The following is a 23,849-nucleotide window of genomic DNA, read 5'->3' as shown; positions in this document are numbered from 1 at the left end:
ACTTATTAACACCATAATTCGACCCATTATTTGCTTAACTCAAAATTGGTTTCAAAGCCAACTAAAGAAAAACAGAAATGATCTTATTGATATTAGACCAAAACATGGGCATACAAACATAATCACTTACACGGAATATAATTATTTTTAAAAAGTAACTTATTATTGCAACATCAACATATGAAGAGTTTACATAAGCATTTAATTAGAAAATCTAAAATACAATAAATGTATTGGGAACAATATCAATCAATGATAAGATTGGATCCTCAAAAGCAAGAAACAACATCCTCATAATTCATAAAAAATAAACACCACAATTATACACATCTAAACGAAATGGTATAAACATATAGTGTATAAATACAATTGACAGTGAAGCCCGTATATGCCTAATTAAAACGAAATAATACAAAAGAGAAAATGAAAAAGACCAAAAAAAATAAGAAAGTGCCAACTACACCACAATCCACGCGTTACGTGAGGAAATACCTAATAATATAAAATAACAGACTTTTAGCACTATAATAGGTTAATCTACCATAACACATAAAAACTACAATGGTAGAAGGAAGGTCTACTGATAGCTGTTCATTATACAGCGTTTTCAAATGGACTGCAAAAACTTTTTAATACCATTATTCGTGTGGGACCGAAGCTCATTTTTGTTGTAGTGTATATAAAATAACGAGCTTATCTAACAAAGAAAACAATATAAAGGCACGCAACGCAGCTAAAGAAACGCGCAAAATCAAAGGACTAGGGGTCAAACCGAATAAACTGACACATGTCGGTTTAATATTCTCTTCACCTAATAACTTTATTATCCAATCAGAAAATTACACGTCATGACGCATATCGGTTTGCGGCGATAAACCAGGAACGATTGAATAGAACCAAAAACTAAAAAACAAATTGGGACAAAGAAAAAAAAAAAAGCAGAAGACAATCTGAGACTGAGAGATACCTTGATTGTTATTCGAAACAACGAAGATCGATTTGATTCGGGCTGCGTGAGGGAGGAAGGAGGAAGAACAACGAATTAATGGGGCGTGTGGATTACCTAGCGATGAAGACCGAGGACCTTGATACGTTGTCTCTGGTCAATTCCGACGTAGAGGAACTCAAGATCGCAGCGAAGAAACTGTTTGCCGATGTTTATGAGCTCGGTGGTGGATTAGCCTTCGGTGTTTCTTTTCTCAAATTCACCGCTTCCTTCTCTGCCATGTAAAGTTTTCATTCTTTTCCTCAATTCGCCATTCATCTCTGATTTTTTTTCCTGGGGGTTCTTCGACAAGTCGATGACTTGGTTAATTTTGTGACTTGTTTACATGTTGAAATCGAAAAAAGCTGATTTTTTTTTTTTTCTTTTTTTGGGGTCAATTCGAGATCAGTGGTTACTGATTATGCAAGTGACTCTCTGATTGATGATCATTCAACCTGATTTGTTACTCTGTTATTGAAACATTAATCCAAGAAAAATTCAATCTTACAGTAAGATTCTTACTGTTAGCTCAATTCAAAAATGAATAACTTTGGCTTCACTTCTCTGTTAATTTGTGGACATTTGCAGTAATACCACTGTTTCTAGTATCTCTGAGATTGGTTGAAACTATCTGGACATGTGCTGTAATCCTAGTGTTTCTAGTACTATATCTGATTGGTTCAAACTAAGAGACCACAGACTTGAAAAGGGCTTATTTTTGTCTTACTTGTGCTGCAATTTACAGTAATTCTTGGTTATTCCATGTTTCTTTAACGTTTTTTGTTTGTTTTGTTTTTTGTGATTTTTGGATGCAGATACTTGTTGATATTGGATCGTACTAATTGGAAAACCAAGATGCTTACATCACTCTTAATACCATACATCTTCCTTAGCCTTCCTAGTGTCATCTTTAACTTTCTCAGGTAAACAAACAACCAACAATTGCAGGTTGAGCACAAAATAGTCTATAAAATTTGAATTGAAAGTTTTCATTTTGATGTTATGATCAGTGGAGATGTTGGGAAATGGATTGCTTTCGTTGCAGTTGTACTCAGACTTTTCTTCCCTAAGCATTTCCCAGGTGATTAATTCTTCATAAAAGTCTTGTTGTTGTGCCTTCTTAATCGCTGAAACAAATCTCAAGTCTCAAACTTTTTTGTTGTTGTGGTTGTTGAAATTGGCAGATTGGCTTGAGATGCCGGGTTCTTTGATCCTTCTGCTAGTAGCTGCTCCACATTTCCTTGTTCACCATATACGTGGAACTTGGATTGGTACTGTTATCAACCTTTTCATCGGATGTTACCTTCTTCAAGAACATATCCGAGCATCAGGTGGGTTTAGGAATTCGTTCACACAGCCCCGTGGAGTGTCGAACACTTTAGGGATCATCCTTCTTTTGGTCTACCCCGTTTGGGCTCTAATCGTCCGTGTCACATAATCATCTCTCATTTTACTTCCCATTCTGCAAAGCTGTGTTTCTTGCTCTCGTCTGCCTCCAATAAACTTCGTGCGTATTACATCGTCGAGCTCGAGCAGAGCAAGAATCTCTTTGGTGTTCTTTTCTTCTGATTATGTTACATACGGACATACCTAGTCAATGTTTCCAGAATCTCATTCTTCAACTCTTTGTTTGTCTACCTACCCTAGTGTAAGAAAAACAAACGTTCTCAAATATATATTCTGTGTAAAAAAAAAATTGCTTATGGATTCTGTTTCGTATAAACGATACACTCTGTTTTATAAATTAGAAAACTAGGCTTCTTTTTTGTGTAAATTAAATCCACCGCAGAGTCAGACAGGTCACTCATATGCTCAAATTATAATACTCTAATGATACTAACAGATTTGCAGTTGTAATATTCTAGGGGTCGAATCCACAGAGATTCTAGATCACACAATAGATTATTAATCTTTTAATTATGCCAAATCAAATTATTAAATTAAAAACAATGCAAAAACAGAATTTAAAGGTGTTGTAAATTCAAGGGATCAAAGAGCTAGGCCTAGGGAAATTCTCAGGAATTTATGAAATACTAAATCAGTCAAATAATAGGATTCAAGCAATTAAAAATCAGATTTAGAACTCTAAACACTCTTGTAAAATAAATCAGTTCTCACTGCAAATATTATCTAAATTTAAAACCAGAAAATCCAAATCTCTTTGCGAAATTCAAGGTTAAAAATCAGCTTTAAAAACAAGTTTAGATTGTTCATAAAATTATTAAATCAAATCTCTTTGCAAGAAATAATTTTGTTCATCAAAAAGTTTTATCAGGAAAATCAATTCTATTCTCATATCAATTTATTTTCCTAGGTATTAATTCTAGGTGATCAATCAAGAATTAATATGAAGAACAACCTAAGATGAAGATCATAAAAGATAATGAATCCTAAAATATCAGATCTAATGCACCATAAAAACTCTATGAAAAACCCTTAACCTAACAAACAAACTACTGAGACATATTCAATGTAGAACAAAACATCTTTTCTGAATAATAAGCAATTGATATTAAGAAGTAAGAAAGGAGTTCAAGAATCTTCTCTCTACAAATGAAATCAGATGTCTCTCCCAAAGCTCTCAATATCTCTTTTGGTTGTAGAATAAAACTTAGGTCTAAACAATGACCATAAAAATCCTATTAAAACTCTAAAACACGTCTTGAGCCTTAATTGCAAATAAGAGAAACTTGGGCAAATTTTGTAAATCGTCTAAAGCTTGTGGAAACAACTTCCGTTTGGTTTGTGGCAACTGCATCGGTCGATGCATAGTCTTGATCTCGTCTTCGAGCTTCGTTGATCAGCCTTCATGCTTTGATTATGCTCCAAATCATCCTCTTTTAGCTCCCTTGTGTTCCATCCGTGCCAATGAATACCTAAACCTATAAAGACTCAAAAACAACCTAGAAAACAAATCAAAAGACTCAAAAACACACTTATACCATGGTTAAAAACCACAAAAACCATGATATATTAGTCATATTCTTTAACCAAACTATTTCAGGTATTCACGTGCGCAATGAGTAGCGTTTTAAATCCTTATAAGTAAGAGAACTACTCGCTGTTTGAAATTAAATTAATTAAACTTCATGTCGTTTATAAGTAAGGGGGAACGTCCTAAAACCCTAACCCTAGTTCGGTTCCTTATAAATAGAGTCCTCTCTCCGCCGTTTATAAATCATAAAGTCATCTCCGAACTCTGAGTTCATCACAAATTAAAATCGCAGTCTCTCATATATTTTTTTTTTTTTACGATGTCTGTTTTCTTGTTGAGTTTTGTTTTCGATTTCATAGCATTAGTCTAGGATTTTGGTTTTAATAACGATCTTAGATATACGAGTTTTAGTAAAAAAAAAAAAAAAGAAGAAGGGGTTTCTCAGTGATGAAGAAACATAGATGACGAGTCCGATGAAATCCATTCATTAAATCATGGGGACAAACGAGGCATTTGTCTGAGAGGAATCCCTTCTTTTTTTTCCTGGTTAATGTATTCAAAGTTGTTTTTGATTTATTGTTTTGGAAAATTGAAAGAAGAAAAATAAAGGCATGATGAGGATTGTTTTATTGTCATCTGATTTTCATGATGAATATATACCTCCTACTCATTCTGAATGCCCTCATTTCTTAATTTATTACAATTTATTTTCTTATAACCAATCGCATATGATTCAGATTTTATTGTATATTCTTATTTATTTGATCGTATTGAATTACAATATTTATCAAATAATTTGTGTTTTGGTGAATGTATATTTGCTAGGTATCACCTTGTGTAGAATTGATTTTCATTGATAATACAAATCCAACTTTATGTACTCTGTTTTTTTGGCTTTTTGACATGGTATGTATATGATTTTTTGGCTATTTGTTATTGCCGTAGATGTGTGATTTCAATCCCAAGCTGCGGAACGAGAAAAGGCTGTAGGATGGTTCATTAAAGTGGATGGGCGGAACTTCTGATAGATAGATGTCACTTGTAAATTTGATTCTTGTATGTTTTTGAGGATAATCAAATAAAGCTTTTAATTGATTTTGTAGTATGTGTTGTTACATTCCAATCATGTTTCTTATCTTAACCAATGATTTTCATATTGTATTACTTGGTTTGATCTAGCCAATAAACAGTCCTCATCTTTTCAATGTATCCATTGTTTTTAGACAAAATTAGAGAATTGTTTTTATTTTGTGTTAAACTTATGTTTTGACTCGGAATAAAAAAGAACTAATGTGCTATTGCTACCTGTTGTGCGTTTCAATATCAAATGTTACGGACCGGTTAAAGCATATGGCGAGGATTATAACCGAATAGTTGGTTATTCCTCCTGTGGTTTGTTCCAGACCGGTTTTGAATCGTTGCAATAACCAAATCGCAGCAAGAAGATCTTGTATATTCCAGAGACATAATAATTATTCCGATTGTTTTTTGCTATGTCCACGTCATTAAATTCATATTGGTACAGTATCTGAAATTTCCACATCAGCTATAGACACGTGGCTACCAATCAGCCATACCTCAAAACAAATCCAAAGGAAAATTTAAAAAACTTATCCGACCTTATCTTAGCGAAACGAAATCTCTCCTCTGATTATTACTTTACTACTACTCAACTTCGCATTATCAACTCAACCAAAACACAGACATCTGAGTCTTGTCTTGTCGCCATGGCAACTTCTCTCCAAGCCGCCGCAACTTTTCTTCAACCGGCTAAGATCGCCGCTTCTTCTTCTTCTTCTTCTCCTTCTCGCAACGTTCATCTCCGATCAAACCAAACCGTGGCTAAGTCCTTTGGTCTGGAGTCTTCATCTGCCAGGCGCACTTGTTCTCTCCAGTCTGACCTGAAAGACTTCGCTGGAAAATGCTCAGAAGCCGCCAAGATCGCTGGTTTCACTCTCGCCACTTCTGCTCTTGTCGTCTCGGTATATATAACTCTATATACTCATTATTCTCACAAACTTAACAAAATCTATATTATCGAAGAAACAAACTTGAAAAGTTGTGTACTTGTGTTAGGTAGGGCTTATAGCTTAAGCTACTTTGTCTTAGTGCGTATCAAAATCAATTTGAGCATTTAGGTGGTTTCGTTATGCCACAGCAATTTATGTAGATTAAATTGCATGTTTAGTTGGAAGATTTAGTATTTTTAAGATTATTTTATGGGACATGAAGGGGGCAAGTGCGGAGGGAGCACCAAAGAGGCTAACGTACGACGAGATACAGAGCAAGACTTACATGGAGGTTAAGGGAACCGGTACGGCGAACCAGTGTCCTACTATCGACGGTGGCTCTGAGACTTTCTCGTTCAAACCTGGTAAGTACACAGGCAAGAAGTTCTGTTTTGAGCCCACTTCCTTTACCGTCAAGGCAGAGAGCGTCAGCAAGAACGCGCCGCCGGATTTCCAAAACACCAAGCTCATGACCCGTCTCACTTACACGCTCGATGAGATCGAAGGACCCTTCGAGGTTAGTCTTCAATTACTTGATCCAATCTCAGTTTATCGTTCTTGCTTCTACCGCAAGAGAAACTAAAGTCAATTTGAATTGTTGTCATTTGACTATAGGTTGGTTCAGACGGAAGCGTGAAGTTCAAGGAAGCAGATGGGATCGATTACGCAGCTGTCACAGTTCAGCTTCCAGGAGGAGAAAGGGTTCCCTTCCTCTTTACGGTTAAGCAGCTCGAGGCTTCAGGCAAACCCGAAAACTTCAGTGGAAAGTTCTTAGTTCCATCATACCGTGGCTCGTCCTTCTTGGACCCAAAGGGTCGTGGTGGATCCACTGGGTATGATAATGCAGTGGCTTTGCCTGCGGGAGGAAGAGGAGACGAGGAAGAGCTGTCGAAGGAAAATGTCAAGAACACAGCAGCGTCTGTTGGAGATATCACATTGAAGATCACAAAGAGCAAACCGGAGACAGGTGAAGTGATCGGAGTGTTTGAGAGTCTTCAGCCGTCGGATACTGACTTGGGTGCTAAGGTACCTAAAGATGTGAAGATCCAGGGGGTTTGGTACGGTCAGATTGAGTGATTTTTATAATTTGTGATCTTGTATTGAAACCTTTTATTTTTCAGTATAAATTACTAATGGTCGATAAATAAAATATATATCGATCAGTGAATAATTCGAGAAATCAAGTTTTAGTTAAATCAATTTCTTTGAAGTTACGTGCAACTTAAATGAACCGTAACAAATGGAACATAGATTGGAACGAGCGGCCGAATAGAGTAATAACGTATTACAAGTTATGGTGTATCATGAAAATTGGAATTTGTAGTGTAGGACTTGAAAATGTGTCGAATTATTTTCGTTATTGACGTTATTTCTTATTATAAATAGAAAGTGGATTAAGTTTTATTTGTATTAATATTATGAGGTCGGAGTGTGTTTGTTATCAAATTAGTTCATATATAATATGATAATCAGATAAACGAGCGGTGCGTTTTGGTGAGTAAAGGCGCCTTCTAAAACATTGTTCACCATCTTATTTCTATTATAGCCAAAATCAACTTGCCGAATTTTGGAATGCTTATATAAGGCATATCGGTGGATTATCCACTACGTGAAAAGCAAGGTACACAAAGAAGGATATTTTGTGTTTGTAGTAAAAAATAATATTAGATTTATTAATTAATTTGATGAATTTTAGATTTGAAAATAGTTCAGTTAACTTTAAGATATTTCAATTATTTTGAAGTTTTTAATATTGAGAAAAAAAATCATAGGTGATTTTGTGAGATTTATGGTTAAGTTCAAAAAGATTTTGGAGTATTATGTTGTGATACAATAGTTTTTTTTTTTTTTGGATACAATAGTTTTGGTACCGACTTGGGTGGTAAGATAACTAAAGGATGTGAGATCCAAAAGGGTTTGGCATGGTCAAATTGAGTAATTTTTATAATTTTGTAACTCTTGTAAAATTGTGGAAACTCATCTTCATTTTAATGAAAATCAATTCTCGATTAATCTATATCAGCAAATAAATCTGAGAAATAAAGTTTTAGTTTAATCACTTCCTTAATTACTACATACATGCGAGTTTAATGAACCGTAACAAATAGAACATGGGTTGGAAAGCTGGAACGAGACAACGAAGTTTGAGTTACGTATTAGTTAACAAGTTACAACTACAAGTTGTGTGAAAACTACAGGTTACAACTTAAGTTGTTTTTATTCTTTATTTATATATGATACGATTAGAGTTTAGCTGTTTAGGTGAAATTGAGTTGGGTGTGAGTGATGGTATGTTTTTAGTATAATGTATTTGTTTTTGCCTTATTCTGCTTATAATAATTACATAAGTTGACTAAAATTTTTATTATTATGTTGGTCGGACTACGTTTGTTAATGATACCAGCACATAGAGTGTCAATTTAGGTACACAAGAATTCAAATTGTATAATAAGAAAGTATTTTAAAATGAAAATGTTTTAAATTTAGTAGTTTGAACTTTGAATACACTCACAATAAAAAAAAAAAAAAGAAGTCATCATGACACGAAGTACCAATTATATAAATAAATCAGAATCAACAACTAAAAACAGCCAGTTTTGTTTCCATCTGTTTCTTGATAATAATTGCGTTTTTTGTATTATTAAGAGTAATCACAGAAAAATCTTATGCAAAAATATTTCTTTCTAAATACATAATTCCATCTTTTTATAATTCGGTAAACATGACCCAATTAATTAAAGTTGCAAAAAGGCTTTTTGACTGGCAAATATATTCTCATTAATATTGAACTATTTTTAAAAGCTTTGGTAAAGTAAAATATTTAATACAAAGAAGACTTACAAAAATGTGAGTGTATTACTATTATTATATTTAGTTTATGAAAGTAATTTATTTTGTGAAAACAGAGCAAAGAAAAAGAGAAGAATAAAGAGGAAACGGACACACAAGGTCCATTTGGCGTTTACAGGTATGACCTTTTTGCCTTTCTCTCTTTTTTTTTTTGTTTTTTCTTCTGGAGAAAATGAGTTGAGGAGTTTGCTTGTGGATGATGATGAAGAGCCGAAGTAGGTTTGAAATCGGATGGAGAATGTGCCGGGATCATTCGGCTCTAGCGCCAGCTTGGCTCTCCGTTTCGGCCAAACCATTTTCTCAGCTGCTTCGTTGATCTTCATGTGCGTCGATTACGATTTCTACACCTTCTGGTAAAAACTTCCCCTCGAATTCTTGTTAAATTTTGGATTTTGGGTTCTGGGTTCTGTAATTTTCTTCGTTAACTATCGAATTGATTAATTGATCATCAAAATAAAAAAAAAAGGAGTAAACTTTTGATATGGGCTTGTTTAATCAATACCTTAATTTGCTAGAATTTTGAAGTTTGAATCAAATATATTGAGTTTGGGGTTTTGATTGAATCAAAAGTTTTGTTTCTTAGGGTTTGGTTTGGTGTTATGGTTTCTGATTGTTTAGTTAGTTGTTGATTTGGTGAATTAAACCAATTCACAAGGACTGATTTTAATATGTGTCCTCATCTGTTTGTGTTATAGCTATTTGGCGACTGTGATGGCAGTTGTAACTCCATGGAGCATCTTACTTGCATTAACCGATACATACTCTGTCTTAGTGAAACTTCTTCCTCAAGAATTTAGACTAATTTCCATCGTCGTCGCCGGTGATTTCGTAAGCTGAGTTTGCCTCTCATATTCCTAAACCCGGAAAGACAGATATGTGATTTCTTCTTAATGGTGTGATCCTCTTCATTGTTGTAACAGGTACTCTCGTTTCTCTCTTTGGGTATGGCTTGTTCTATAGCTAGTGCAGCAGAACTGCTTTCCTCTGCGGGTGGACAAGCCTGTCATGGTAGCCTCTGTAACCAATACCAAGTCTCGGCCGCATTGGCTTTCTTGTGTTGGTTTCTGTTACTTGCTTCAGCTCTTTTCAATTTTTGGAGTTTGCCTTCTTTATACTATTAACATTAACTACAGATAGGAATCATAATCATAGGACATGGATCATGTACAGTTTACATACAACTCTCTAGTCATGTCTGTTAATATGAAATAAATTTTACCAGTTTATATAACTTTACAACAAAATGGTGTTTGATCTATTATTATTTACATTGCAATTGCATTGTATAATTTCTATGTGATATAATAGTTATAATGGAACGACGACGTTTCAAGTAGCAGTTTATTTTGAAAACCTTAATGGCCCGAGACTTTCTCCAACCTTAATATAAGCCCAATAATCTCACCAATTTCAGATTAAAGAGAAGCTCTCACGTTTTCCTGTTCTGTTTTGGAAAAGATCCTAATCAGTATTTTGGAAACTCTATATTGCTCTATAAAAGTAAAAAAAATTGAGGAAGAACATCATTATTACAAAAAAAGTTACACAAGTAAAAAATTGAATTGCTTCCATAAACACATATCGGTCCTATAATGGTAGAAAGTATGGAAGAAACTGTTGAAGTTCTAAGCTGCATCAGAAAGCATCGATGGCTTATTGAGATGATGAAGGCGAAGGTTTTCTATGAATCATGCAATCAACACCCCAAACAAAAACGATGTTACTTCTGTTGCGATTGTATGATCACACCTTTTTGCTATACTTGCTACAAAGAGAACGACCACAAAAGCCACACTTTGATTCAAGTAACAATTTCTTCTATAATAATTTCAATTTTTTTGCTTTATTATTATATATGTTCCCACATTGGTCAAAAAAACAAAATCTAACAATGATTTATTGTGTGTTTGATGACATTGTATGCAGACGTATAGAAGTTCGTACCAGACAGGAGTTAAAAAAGAGACGATGTCAAGATACATGGATTTATGTAATATACATACATATAAGATCAACGGGTTTCCGATCGTTTATATAAACCAGAGACGTGGTGATGATAATCATCGTTTTAGAAACAATGTTTCGCGTAGATGCCAAGTTTGTGAATGGGAACTTGACGCTGCTTCTTCTGCTTTGTTCTGTTCAATGGAATGCAAGGTATATATATTATTTGTCTTGTTTTGGTTCTTATATTTTTTAAAGTCCGTAATACTTTTTGTTTTTATGTTTAACATTGTGTATCGTAAAATTTGACAGTTAAGGAGCATTCTTGGGTCACAACTTGATGATCTGATGGAGAATTTAGAGATTACTGATGATTCGGAAGAGACTGTTGAACCGGTGAAGAAGAAACGACATAGGAGAAAAGGGAGTCCACATAGAGCTCCATTCTTCTAGCTAGGGTTTCAATTCAAATTCCAAAACGATTTATATATATATCGATGATTTTATTGGTATTTTATGAGTTTTTTATCTGAGATTTTAGACATGTGTATAACATGTTTGCTTTTTCTTTTCTCTTTTTAAGGTTTAATAGATGAATTTATTATGAAAACATGAATTCAATATTATAACAAATTATGCATGTTTAAATCATATAATCTTAATAAGAGTTATTTTATTTATTTCTTGGTTGGACTGTTTTAGTTTTTTTTTTTTTTTTTTTTTTTTTTTTTTTGTAGTTTTGTGTTTCATGACTAAACAAGTTTCGTAACCCTCTAATTTAGAATAGTTTAACGACAAGTATAAATAGTTTAATGTGTTTCACGTGGAAATAATGATAATTCATTGTGTTGCTTACTTATCAGAATCTCCTTGTATTAATTGTTCATGCGAATGTGTAATTAAATACTATAAGTTTGTCTGTGTTTAAAAATTGAAACATGTAGAATTCAATAGACTTGATGAACCAAAATAAAATAAATTATATTGGCGTGTGGGACAGCACACCATAAATTTGTTAACAACACTCAATTTATCAACCTCTCATATCAATGATATGTAGTGATTGAAATAAATTTGTTATATTAATTATCCAATTTATTTCAAATTACTGCATCTTACCATTCAGTATCAACCTATCAAGATATCGTACCATCGAAGTTAGTAGTTTTTGTACGCGTGTGTATGATTGACTGTGAAGTCTGTGATGATCCCCTTAGTCCTTACTCCTTAGTCCTTAGTATGTTTCTGAAGACTTTACATGTTATTAATTACATACTATTATTATTATTATCCAATATCACATGTCTATTTTACCTCAAAAAGACCACAAGTATGAAATTCAAAATCAATAACTTTTATAAGATATAGACAAAAAAACTTGAAGGGTTTATATTTATATCATTGCATAAATGTCGAATGTGTTCATTGCATGGTTTCGAGTTGAAATTTTATGAAAGACTAACTTGTTGTGTATAAATACAGGATGTTACTAAAATATCTGTTTTGATAGTAAAAATTGACGAAAGCAATTTTTTAAAAAGAAAAAAATGTGGAGGCTATCATCGGCTAACATGTTTTTGTAGGATTTGTTGATCTTCCTTTTACTTTTGGAGGATCCTCTCTCGATCCATCTGCTCTCTAAGATTCTTCTTTGCTAACTTGGAGGCTCCTTATCCACGACTTTATCGAAAGCATTGGTTTACTAATCTTCATCGACCAAACCACCGCATTTTTTATTATTTAGAAAATAGTCTCATTATTGCAGGCACATTCTGTCACACTAAACAATAGTATAAACACCGTATTATTGCAATGTACTAATGAATTGAGACTAGTTCTTTCTGATTATTTATAAAAGATCAGAAGAGAACGAAATCGGACAAAATCACTTTTATTGTCTTCAATTATCATGCGTACATACTAGAAAATAAAGTTCGGGTGAAACTTGGGTGATCCTAATCCTAGACAACATATATGAAAAAACATAACATACTATCTATTTAAATAGTTAAATAGTTAACTAAAATAGATTTCTTTTTGGGGGAAAAGTACAAAGTGGTAAGGAATAATAGAGGTTCGTAACTTCATATAATTGAAGCTTACGATTTAATTTATTGTGTTTGGTTACACAAGGATTCGACTTTATAGATATTACAAAAACAGTTATCTTTTAAAAAAGCTCAACAGAAAGCGATATTCTTCAACAAATCGATCTTACTTAAAATATTTAATACGTAACAAAAAATTCGATACAGCGTTCTGGACCATATAGACAACACAATAATTCCGAGTTGAATTCACATTATTGATGCACGTTCATATATATCGAAAAATTAATTATACTAATAAAAATGGATGCACGTACAGTACATAGAGTTAATATGAGGACCCGAATCTCTAGTTAGGTGAGCCACGCAACCGAATGTATCTAAATGGGACCTGAACCGACCCGTTTGGTCCCTACCCATGCTTCATCCTTATTGCCTTCACGTGATGCTCCATAACCCGAGCTTCATGCACCCCATCCGCCGGAGATCAAACCTCCGGCCACCTAAGCTTGTCTCCTTTCTGATTCTGTCTCACACTCTCTTATGTTTGCCACGTGGACAATTTGCTCCTTTCTTCTCTCCTTCTTCGCCACGACTTTATCTCCACGATCCCCAAGATACCCTTTAAATTTTCTCTATATTAAGCCTAGTGATAAGGGTAGTTTTGTAGTTTAATGCTAGACAATAATATTACGTGAGCTGTGCTGTCTGATTGTGAACACTACACGACAAAAATCTAACGTTACTTGAAGTTTCCGAATCACGAGGCTCACTTGTTCTTATTCTTCTTCTTGTATATATATAAAGCCCCACGAGTAGTTTGTATCTCTTTCAAAACACAAACGAAATCTTCTCTTTCTGATCCTTCTATCTATCTATCTATCTATCTATCTACAAAACTTTCTAAAGTCACGAGTCAACTCAGCAAGTTATTACATTCAGAGGCAAACACAAAGGTTACGTACAAGGAAATTATACTAAAAACATGGGAGCTTGCGGTTCACGTGAATCTGGGAGAACGGAGACGGCGAAGCTGATATTACCAGACGGAACGTTACAAGAGTTCTCAACGCCGGTGAAAGTGTGGCAGATTCTTCAAAAGAATCCTACGAGCTTCGTTTGTAACTCAGACGATATGGACTTCGACGACGCCGTTTTAGCGGTTGCTGGTAGCGAGGATCTTCGACCAGGAGAGTTATACTTTGTCTTACCCTTGACATGGCTTAATCATCCATTAAGAGCTGAAGAAATGGCGGCTTTAGCGGTTAAAGCTAGCTCCGCGCTTGCTAAAAACGGTGGAGGCGGTTTGAGTTATAACGGTGAAGATGTTGTTGGTGAGTGTAGAGTTAAGAGAGTAAAGAGAAATAGCTGCGGTGGAAGAGGATGTGGTGGTGGTGGTAAAGGGAGGAGTAAGTTTACGGTGGAGTTGAGTTCCATAGCTGAGTAGGGAGGGGGTAAATTTGGTTAGTAAAATGTGTAAAAATTTGTAATTAGAAACTTTGACCTTTTCTTCTTTTTACCTTAAAGAGATATAAAGTTGATTTCGCTATTTAATCCACAACTACATAGAAATAGCCAAATTTGAGAGACTGACTTCACGTGGATGAAGTGTTCAAAAGCTACTAAATAAATTACAGTTGCATAGGCAAATAGCATTCTGCCATTCTCTATGGCTTTTCTTGGTCAACACCGCGTTATGAACTATTTTGCTTTGTTTACGTTTTAGCCCTCAATTCTCAAATCTTTAATCACACTTTAGATGAAAACTTTGGCGTTCTTAAAAACCAAAATCAGATATACCATTAAAAACCATTATTCCTATTGGTGCAGACAAAAAAAAAATTCAAGATTTAATGTCATTGTTTCATCATTCAGCATACTCGATACAAAATTATTATTTATAAATATATTCGATTTTTTTGTAGTTCTTAATGTAATAATTGGTACATCCAGACTTTTAAATTTCAACTGCACCCAAAACATTTTGAATGCAACTCATTTCTTATCTAATTGCTACATGTGAACCGACCTCTTTAATATATACAAAATATTGAGGGAAAAAAAACCCACCAACTTCTATCTGTAGTCTTAATGGGCTGACCTAGCCACTGAACTGGGTTAAAAATGTAAAATGTATATACAAAGAGTAATGTTTGTTAAACAAATTAACCAAAGACTTTAATTGCAAACTAAGTGATACACATGTTATAATTAATTTATGTTATTCCAAAAGCATAAAATGTTTTGGTTTACGTGTATTTTTATAATTTCAAAATTCTAAATAGTGTTGAGTAGTATATTTGGTTTAATAAATGTTAAAACATATTTAAATAAGTACGTTGTTTAGACATCGTTAATCTTTTGCACGATATCATATATATAATGATTGTTTTGCAGTTTTTAAGCGATAGTGTTATGTTTTAAGGTGTTAAATCCAAATATCAGATTTTATTTAGTTTTAATTTGGACTATTGCATGTATATAACTTACACATAATTATTTTAGAATGGCAAAGACATCTCGTCCCATCCCGTCTTGTTCTGTCATGTTTCAACTCGTCCTTACCCATAAAAAAATTTATGTCCCATAACTGTTTTTTTAAATAATTAACTATTAGAAAATTTCTATCATCCAAAAATTTTAGGTAAGAACATAACTAAATTTTGTGTTGTTCACGCTTTTTGACATATAATTTATGAACATGTATTTTCTTTTGCAATAGAAGATTTGTTCAAAGTAAATACATTAAAAAGCTACTTATTAATATTCAATTTTGCATAAATATATAGTAATACAATTTAGTCAAACAATTGTAATTATTGCATTTTAGAATTTTAAATACTTATTTTAGCGTAATTACTATTTAAAAATACAAATATAAATTGAAATTTCTTTGCTTTTTTTTGTTTTTATAATTTTTCTTAAAAAACAAATGTAATCCATGAAATAATTTATTTTCATAAATATATATTATTTTTATTTATGACTACAACATATATTAGTTACATAAGATCATTTTAAAGATATTTCTTGCATATCTTGTGTTTTAGAGAGTATTTACAAAGAAGTTGATTTTGGGTGATTGATCATCGTGAACCATCAAATTTGGTGCTTATTGTGGGAACTATCTCAGAAGACTCGGATTTTGTCTAGGCTCTCTCGTCTTTGAGAGGGAAACACTGTCAAGTTGTTTCTCAGAAAGCTGAAAAGCAAGGAGTTCTACTTTCACCTAACGCTTGGACCAACGTTAACGTATTTGGAAGAGATGGATACATGGCTAATAACTTTGTCGTTTGCAGTGGAGTACACAAGGGTATAATTTTACATCTCTATCCTCTATTTTTTTCCTTCTTTTTTTTGTGTGTGGGATTTCTGATTATTTTATTACTCATATTATAGCCGCTCGTCGTAGTTCATCTCTTGTTTCAATGAGTAGCTCATCCAGTGGCGGATCCAGGAGAGTTTTGAACCTGGGGCACATATTATTAATATATCTAAAATTTAATACATAAGTATACTATATGCAGGAAGAAGGTAAAAAAAACGGTAAATGATGGCATCGAACATGCCACCTGCGGTTTAAACAAACAATATTTACTACCAACTGATCCAACAAAAAATCATTGTACACGTTTACTAAATAATAGATAATAATCAGTGTGGGTAGGGATGTTAAGAATGGGTTTTAACCCGATGGGTACCCGGGACCATGAAAAATAAGAAATCCAAAGATCTGATTATTATGTTAAAATTTCATGGGTTTTAAATGGTTCGGGTACCCATTTTAGAGAGTCTTATTCGGGTTTATCTTATTGGGTTATGGATACGCATGAGACTTCAAAAAAAAAAAAATCAAAGACCGAGAATCCCATCCTTCACAAACCCCAAAACCAACCCCAACCAAGAAAAAAAAAAAATAGAGAGTCTAAGAGCAAATCCAAATCTCAGAACTATTGTGAGACCTCATCTCTCTTCATCATCTTCTTCTACTCTCATCCCTTCGATTTTTTGCTTCAATGGATGTTTGATTTGCTCTGGGACTGCGTTTGGTGAGCAAGATTTGCGTCTTTCATTTTTTAGTGTTTTTATTTTTATTTTTTCCCTTCTTTCTTCTTTGTGTTTGGTTGCTGTGTAAACTAATGGCGGATGTTCTTACGAATCTGAGCAACTTATTTTGACTTTTGTCTGTTTTCATTTCATTGTTTTGTTCTGCTTTAGATTTGCTTCTATATCCAGATTAGATTTGCGTTTCTTGGATTTGTTTCTCTTAGATCGATCCATCAATCACAAATTAGGTTTTTTTTGGGTGTGTGGAGATATTTGCGCTCGTTGATGCTGTGGTGAGAAATTCTAACTTAGAAGAAAAATTGTTCTGACATAATCACTTTTGTTTTTTGAAAATTGTTCTGTGAAGTAGTAGTAATTTTTGCCTATATTAAACATTGTTTTGATTTGTTGCCGTTGCATGTGTGATTTATTTGTTGCCGTTGCATGTATTTTGGTTGACAATGTGATTGAGATTGAGATTATAACATAAACAAAGGCACATATCGGTTGTGCTTAGATTGTTGAATGTTATTTTTTGTGTTTGTAGAGATGAGTTATGAGGTCTGAGAATGACAATATGACATTATTCTTGTTTGTTTTTTATATGGTTTTATTTTAGGATGGATTCTCAAACATTAGAAACAATGGCGGCTTTAAATGCAGAGAATGAATACATGGAAGTGGATGTGGAGTATGATGCTGAAGGAGCAAGTGAAACACAGCCTACTGATACAGATCCTACGATATTTGATTCTAACAAACGATTAAAGTCTTCTGTTTGGAAAGAGTATAAACCAGTAGGAGTAGGACCATATGGAAAAAAGAGAGGTCGTTGCGTTCACTGTAATAAGAAGCTACTCACTGAAATTAGTCAGGGAACATCATCATTAAAGCATCATTTAGAAATTTGTCCCAAGAGACCTTCAGGGCTGAATGCAAAAAGTCACTATGATCACAAAGTAGATCGTGATATGGTTTGTGAAATTATAGTATACCATGATTTGCCTTTCCGGTATGTTGAATATGAGAAAGTGAGAGCTAGAGATCAGTACTTGAATCCAAACTGTCAGCCTATATGTAGACAAACTGCTGGGAATGATGTGTTTAAGAGATATGAATTGGAAAAAGAAAAGCTGAAAAAGGTTTTTGCAGAATTTAAAAGAAGAGTATGTTGTACAGCAGATTTGTGGACAGCTCGTGGCACTCTCACAGGGTATATTTGTTTGACTGCTCATTATGTTGATGATGATTGGAACTTAAACAACAAGATTCTAGCATTCTGTGAGATGAAACCTCCTCATACAGGTGAAGAATTAGCTACTAAAATTCTTTGTTGCTTGAAGGAGTGGGGTTTAGAGAAGAAGATTTTCTCTTTGACTTTGGATAATGCTACGAATAATGATAGTATGCAGAAGATCCTTAAGCATCGTCTTCAAATGATTAGTGGTAATGGATTGTTATGCGAAGGGAAGTTTTTTCATGTCAGATGCTGCACTCATGTGTTGAATCTTATTGTGAAAGATGGTTTAGATGTAGCTGCTGATCTTTTGAAAAATATTAGAGAGAGTGTTAGGTTTGTCAAAGCATCTACTTCTAGGAGAGAAGAATTTGCAGCATGTGTTGAGAGTGTTGGGATAAGAGGTGGTGCTGGATTATCTCTAGATGTTGATTCACGCTGGAATTCGACATATGATATGCTTGCTAGAGCTTTAAAGTTCCGTAAGGCATTTAGTAGTTTGAAAGAATGTGACAGAAACTACAAAACTTGCCTTCTGAAGATGAGTGGGATCGAGGAGAGAAAATTTGTGAAATCTTGAAGCCATTCAGTACCATCACTACTTATTTCTCAGGGGTCAAATACCCTACTGCTAATGTGTATTTTCTACAAGTGTGGAAAATTGAGCGTCTTTTGAAAGACTATGCAGATTGTGGTGATTTGAGAGTGGAAGAGATGGACAAAATGATGCAGTTGAAGTTTGATAAGTATTGGGATCAGTATAGTATCATTCTAGCTATGGGAGCTATTTTAGATCCAAGGTTAAAGGTGCAAATTCTTCAATCAGCTTTTCACAAACTGGATCCGAGTACTTCTGAAGAAAAGGTCGAAGTTGTTGTGCAGAACTTGAAGGACCTTTATAATGAACACAGGGAAAAGGCTTGGACTTCTACCTCTTTCTCATCAACACAAACTCCACTTGATATTCTTAATGAATCACCACTAGAAGATGATCCAAATTTTGTAAGTATTTTTCTCCATTTAGTTTTTATACCCTATATCTTAATGACACATGATATCTTTACACATCCTCATATCTCTTTTATACAAGATATCTTAGAGCTTGAGAGGAGCATACAACCTGGTTCTGACAACACAAAAACAAATTTGGAAAATTATTTGGATGATCCAAGGCTAGATTTGAAGTCTTTCACTGACATCGATGTTTTGAGTTATTGGAAAGGCAGTGGGCAACACTATGGTGATTTGGCTTCTCTAGCTTGTGATGTGCTCAGTATTCCAATCACCACAGTAGCAGCAGAGTCATCATTTAGCATTGGAGGTCGGGTACTGACTCCTTACCGGAACCGTCTCCTTCCAAGAAATGTTCAAGCCTTGTTATGTACTAGAAACTGGTTACGTGGTTATGCTGAGTTAGAAGGTAAGAATCCATATTTTTTCAATTCATAAGTAACTTCTCTTGCTTGGTTGACAACTTTGATGATGAGGTTGAAGGTAAGAATTTATATTTTTTAATTACAGGTGACATTAAAGACAACTTTGATGATGAGGTTGAAGGTACCACATCTGTGACTAGTAGCTCAGGAGTATGAGACCAAGGTAAAAAAAATTAAGATTGTTACTTAAGAATAAAGATGTAATTATGAAATTTTGACTGAAATTCCATTGTTTTGTTGTTGTTTAGATTCTGATCAGGTTTTGGAAGAACCATAGGAGGAAGAATGAGAAATTTTTGTGACTTTGATTTTGGTTTTTATATTTATCTAGGTTAACAAAACTCTTAAATATATTTGGTATACTTTATCTATATGATATAAAATTATAAATTTTTGAAAATTGTCATAGATATAATAAAATAAACAAAATACATAATATAAATCATATTTGGTACCAAAAAGCTAAAGACACAAAAATTCATAATGCAAAATGCAAAATACATCATATAAGACAAAAAAAATCGGGTACCCATGGGTTTACCCACAAAACTAAAAACCCGTTCAGGTTTACCCACAAGACCTAATACCCATTCAGGTTTTATGAGATCGGGCTTTTTCTGGGTGGACTTTTTTCGGATTCGGGCTGGACTGGGTTTTGTTACCCACCACAACATCCCTAAATGTGGGGCACGTGTCCTACCTACTTACACTGTAGATCCACCACTGAGCTCATCTCCATCTCCCTCTTCTGATTCGTTCGAGGCAGGGCCAGTTCATTCAATGGAATGATCCGGTGTAACTACAAAAAAAAACTAATTTTTTACCAAATTATAAGATAAAAGAAAGTAAAATATGTCAAAAAAAAAAAAGTAAAATACATTGAGTTTTGTATTTCATTGGAGTTTATTCATTTGTTTATTAAGTTTGAACCTCAAAATTAAACTTAAAATATAAATTTGAGAGGTTTTTAGGTATAAATTTAGCATAATTAAATATATATATATAATGAAAAAATTACAAAATGGTTTTAATTTAATGGTCCTTGTGCAAATGTACTTGTTGCACATGTGTATCGCGGGGGCTGGATCGAGGAATGAATCAAACTAGCGTATTTTGCTAACTTATTCGAGGACAAGCGGCCGAAGGATTACCGGGAAAGCTTTTGGGTTAACGAAACTGAAAGAAAGGCTTGTCCAAGTTCATCCAAGTTGTTGATCCAAGTTCCATTTCGAAGTTTTGGACTGATCTTATTTCTCCACCAGAATCTTCTTCTTCACACGACACGAGGATGCTTTAAATATTGTCTTAATCGTGCGAAGCAATTTGCTTCCGGTAAGATTCTTATATATATATTTTTTTCATTTTTCTTTTATCAAATAATTTTATTGTTTTTATTAACTAAGAAATTAAATTGACTAGATGCCTCTATAGAGAAGAAACAATTGAATGACATAATAACGTCATCTTCGTATATGCGACGTAAGCCCTTTTTCTTCAAGGTATCTCTATTTCTTAATCTATATATATAAAGTTAACTTTACTCATTTCTTCTTCCTCCACAACATCCACCTAATCATTTTTTTTGCATAAAAAATACTATTTTTAGTATTACATATTTATTACTTTTAATTAATAATAATAAAAATAAATAAAAAATAAATTAACTAAAATTAATTAAATTTTAAAATAATATAAACAATAATATAATTTTTAGTAAATAATAAAATAATAACTATCTAAAAATGAATTAAATAAAATAAATGAAAATAGTAAAACAGTAAAAATAATACTATAAATTTGTTTTAGTAATAATGTTATTATTAAAATTATAACCAAAAAATGATTATATTCTAAAATTTAGAATGGGTTAATGAGTTTTAGAATGTAAATAAGATTTTAATGCATGGTGGTGTAATTGTATTTATAAATATCTAAACAGAAAAATAAAATTGAAGTGAAACATTAATTTCTAAGAAACATATATCATAAAGATTTATTATTAAATTTTACTTATAAGAAAGAAAAAATTAATTACTTAGCTTAACTTAACTTAAAAGTTTTGATCTAAAACAAAGACATTGTAAAAGGCACACTTTTTGTTTTTGGGAAAACTATGAAAAAGAATTTTGAAAAAATAATCTATCTAAAAAAACAAAATCAATGGTTAGGAAATATAGAAAAAATGATATGTAAGCCGTTACAAAAAGTGGCATGTGATTTGTGTAAAGTATATTATCAACTGGAGCTACAATTTTATAACATGATTTAAAACATATATAACAAATATAATATATATATATATGTTGTTTTTGCCAACATAGTGTACTTTAAATATATATATATATATATATAGATATATTATCAAATGCTTTTAAGCCAAAACATTGGCAAAAACAACATATTTAAAGTACACTATGATTTTTTTTGAGAAAACGAAGCTGGGGTTGCATCACAAAATTAACATATGCAAATAACATATGAAATTTTAGAAAAATATGTAACTTGGATTAGTGAATAGATATTCATTGTGGGGTTTAAACGTTTCATTATTTAAGCATTCTTGACTTAGTCGGAAATTCTATTATGGCAGATAATGCATTTGGACAACCTCATTGTAGCAACATAGCATTAAAACTGTTCATGAAATTTTGTATATTCGCATTTAATGTAGGATATTGATATGTTTAAATAGTCTCTATAATTAGGTCAACGATCGACATTGACGTTAGAACTTTTAAAATTGTGAATATGGAATGAACTATTTTAAAGATAAAAGGTCAGAAGATTGTCGACACTATTATTGCGACACTAGACAATATATGTTATATATAGATTAGTAAAATAAATACAGGATTTATATATATTTATCTTTTAATCTTCAAATTATATTCACATTCAATGATTCTTATTGATAAAATTTTTAACTAAAATCCCACGTAAAATCGCAAATAGATATAACAAAGAAATATTATCTTTAAAAATATATATGTTGTATATCACTAAGTAAAGTAAGTTTAGTATTTATATAGATTTATACTCAAAAATTGAAATGATTATATTTAAAATCAACAATTTTTATTGATAAGAAATATTTTAAATTAAAATCCCGCGCGTACGCGGGTACAAATTCTAGTTATATATAAATGTAGTCTTTTCTATTTTTTTCAATTAGAGACTTCAGTTTACTAATCACATATCTATTTTTGAAGGGGTTTTCTCTTTCAGATTACAAGAGTCCCAAGACAATTATTATGTGGGACTTTGAAAATACCAATGTTCCGATCCTACCTATTGTATACCGTCTTATCGTTTCACTAATATCAAAAATTCGCTGCGAAATCTTGGGTACACGGGGGAATCGTTATGCGCGGTTATGGCGATGTCCAGTATTTGCAAGAGATTAAAAATGTAAAATTATAGTATATACAAAGAGTCTAATGCTGGTTAAACAAATGAATCAAAGACTTTAATTAACTGCAAATTAGTTAAAGATTTCCCGACCACATAAATAATCTTTGCGTTTATTTTTCTATTTTTTATTTTTCAGTTTAGCATAACATATCCATATTTAGGAGTGGACATAAAATCCGTATCCGACAATTCGAACCGTATCTGAGCCGAATTAAGCGGATTATAACCGAACCAAAATTAAGGAAATAATCTATTAGTTTTTGGTTTCATTATTTTGGATATCAGATATTATCCAATCCAAACCGATATCCAATAAATATCCGAATATAACCGAATATATAAGAAATAATTTGATATTCCGATAGATATGCTGCATATCTTTTATGTATTTATATGGTAATCTTGTCATTTGTTTCATTTCTATCTTTTATTTTTTGTTGTTTTAAATACTTCATTAGTATGGTTATTTGGGTACAATAAGATTAAAAATTATGTAAATAAAACCTTAAGAGTCAATATCCAAAAAATCCAAACCGAATCCGATTTGATATCCAAACTCCCAGGCCTATCCATATTTGTGAACCAAAACAACATCGTGGTTATGACCTTTTTAATTTATTTATTTAAATAATAATAAAAAATATAAAGATTAAGAGTTAGAAATAATCTTCAACACATAAAACACCCTTAAACACTCTTGTGCCATATGGACAGGAGGAGAGAGTTAAAACAATGAACTTCTATTACTTCACTGTCTAACTTTTGTTTTATATTACAATGAACCAACAAACACATAGATAAGTCATACATGAGATAAGAAGATAAACTCTAATTACTTGGGGAGTAAGTAAGTGAGGGATAAGTGAAACAAATGGATAATCACTATCCATTCTTAACATACTAGATTTTTTTAACTATCTAGCTAAATTAAATTGTAAATATAATAA

The 23,849-nt window shown here is 32.7% G+C and overlaps 5 protein-coding genes, 1 long non-coding RNA gene and 2 other non-coding genes across 8 annotated transcripts; all 8 read left to right on the top strand.

Annotated features, from left to right (window-relative positions):
• The first annotated feature begins 711 nt into the window (after positions 1-711).
• On the top strand, positions 712-2,729 carry LOC104780909 (cold-regulated 413 plasma membrane protein 2-like). The gene is made up of 4 exons (XM_010505452.3): positions 712-1,227; positions 1,801-1,908; positions 1,996-2,066; positions 2,170-2,729. The coding sequence occupies exons 1-4, from the start codon at positions 1,046-1,048 to the stop codon at positions 2,421-2,423; spliced, it is 615 nt and encodes a 204-aa protein (XP_010503754.2). The 5' UTR covers positions 712-1,045; the 3' UTR covers positions 2,424-2,729.
• A 1,630-nt stretch (positions 2,730-4,359) lies between these two features.
• On the top strand, positions 4,360-4,446 carry LOC147946068 (small nucleolar RNA SNOR75). Its single transcript, XR_015597992.1, has one exon. It is a non-coding gene; the product is annotated as a small nucleolar RNA SNOR75 (small nucleolar RNA).
• Positions 4,447-4,526: 80 nt separating this feature from the next.
• LOC147946067 (small nucleolar RNA Z105) lies at positions 4,527-4,596 on the top strand. Its single transcript, XR_015598001.1, has one exon. It is a non-coding gene; the product is annotated as a small nucleolar RNA Z105 (small nucleolar RNA).
• Positions 4,597-5,496: 900 nt separating this feature from the next.
• Positions 5,497-7,129, top strand: LOC104780908 (oxygen-evolving enhancer protein 1-2, chloroplastic). The gene is made up of 3 exons (XM_010505451.3): positions 5,497-5,902; positions 6,153-6,446; positions 6,545-7,129. Exons 1-3 carry the CDS (start codon positions 5,648-5,650, stop codon positions 7,004-7,006), a joined length of 1,011 nt encoding a protein of 336 aa, XP_010503753.1. The 5' UTR covers positions 5,497-5,647; the 3' UTR covers positions 7,007-7,129.
• A 1,628-nt stretch (positions 7,130-8,757) lies between these two features.
• Positions 8,758-10,023, top strand: LOC104780907 (CASP-like protein ARALYDRAFT_485429). Its single transcript, XM_010505450.3, has 4 exons — positions 8,758-8,897; positions 8,988-9,132; positions 9,475-9,607; positions 9,700-10,023. The coding sequence occupies exons 2-4, from the start codon at positions 9,011-9,013 to the stop codon at positions 9,898-9,900; spliced, it is 456 nt and encodes a 151-aa protein (XP_010503752.1). The 5' UTR covers positions 8,758-8,897; positions 8,988-9,010; the 3' UTR covers positions 9,901-10,023.
• Positions 10,024-10,371: 348 nt separating this feature from the next.
• Positions 10,372-11,176, top strand: LOC104780906 (uncharacterized protein At3g50808-like). The gene is made up of 3 exons (XM_010505448.2): positions 10,372-10,584; positions 10,706-10,936; positions 11,036-11,176. The coding sequence occupies exons 1-3, from the start codon at positions 10,372-10,374 to the stop codon at positions 11,174-11,176; spliced, it is 585 nt and encodes a 194-aa protein (XP_010503750.2).
• A 2,404-nt stretch (positions 11,177-13,580) lies between these two features.
• LOC104780905 (uncharacterized) lies at positions 13,581-14,325 on the top strand. Its single transcript, XM_010505447.3, has one exon. The coding sequence runs from the start codon at positions 13,757-13,759 to the stop codon at positions 14,216-14,218; it is 462 nt and encodes a 153-aa protein (XP_010503749.1). The 5' UTR covers positions 13,581-13,756; the 3' UTR covers positions 14,219-14,325.
• Positions 14,326-19,363: 5,038 nt separating this feature from the next.
• On the top strand, positions 19,364-19,891 carry LOC147946066 (uncharacterized). The gene is made up of 3 exons (XR_015596983.1): positions 19,364-19,457; positions 19,577-19,654; positions 19,740-19,891. It is a non-coding gene; the product is annotated as an uncharacterized LOC147946066 (long non-coding RNA).
• The last annotated feature ends 3,958 nt before the right edge of the window (positions 19,892-23,849 follow it).

The sequence above is a fragment of the Camelina sativa genome, chromosome 4, assembly GCF_030686135.1.
Source record: "Camelina sativa cultivar CO46 ecotype springtype chromosome 4, ASM3068613v1".
Taxonomy (NCBI): Eukaryota; Viridiplantae; Streptophyta; class Magnoliopsida; order Brassicales; family Brassicaceae; genus Camelina; species Camelina sativa.
This window is presented reverse-complemented; position numbering and strand designations above follow the sequence as displayed.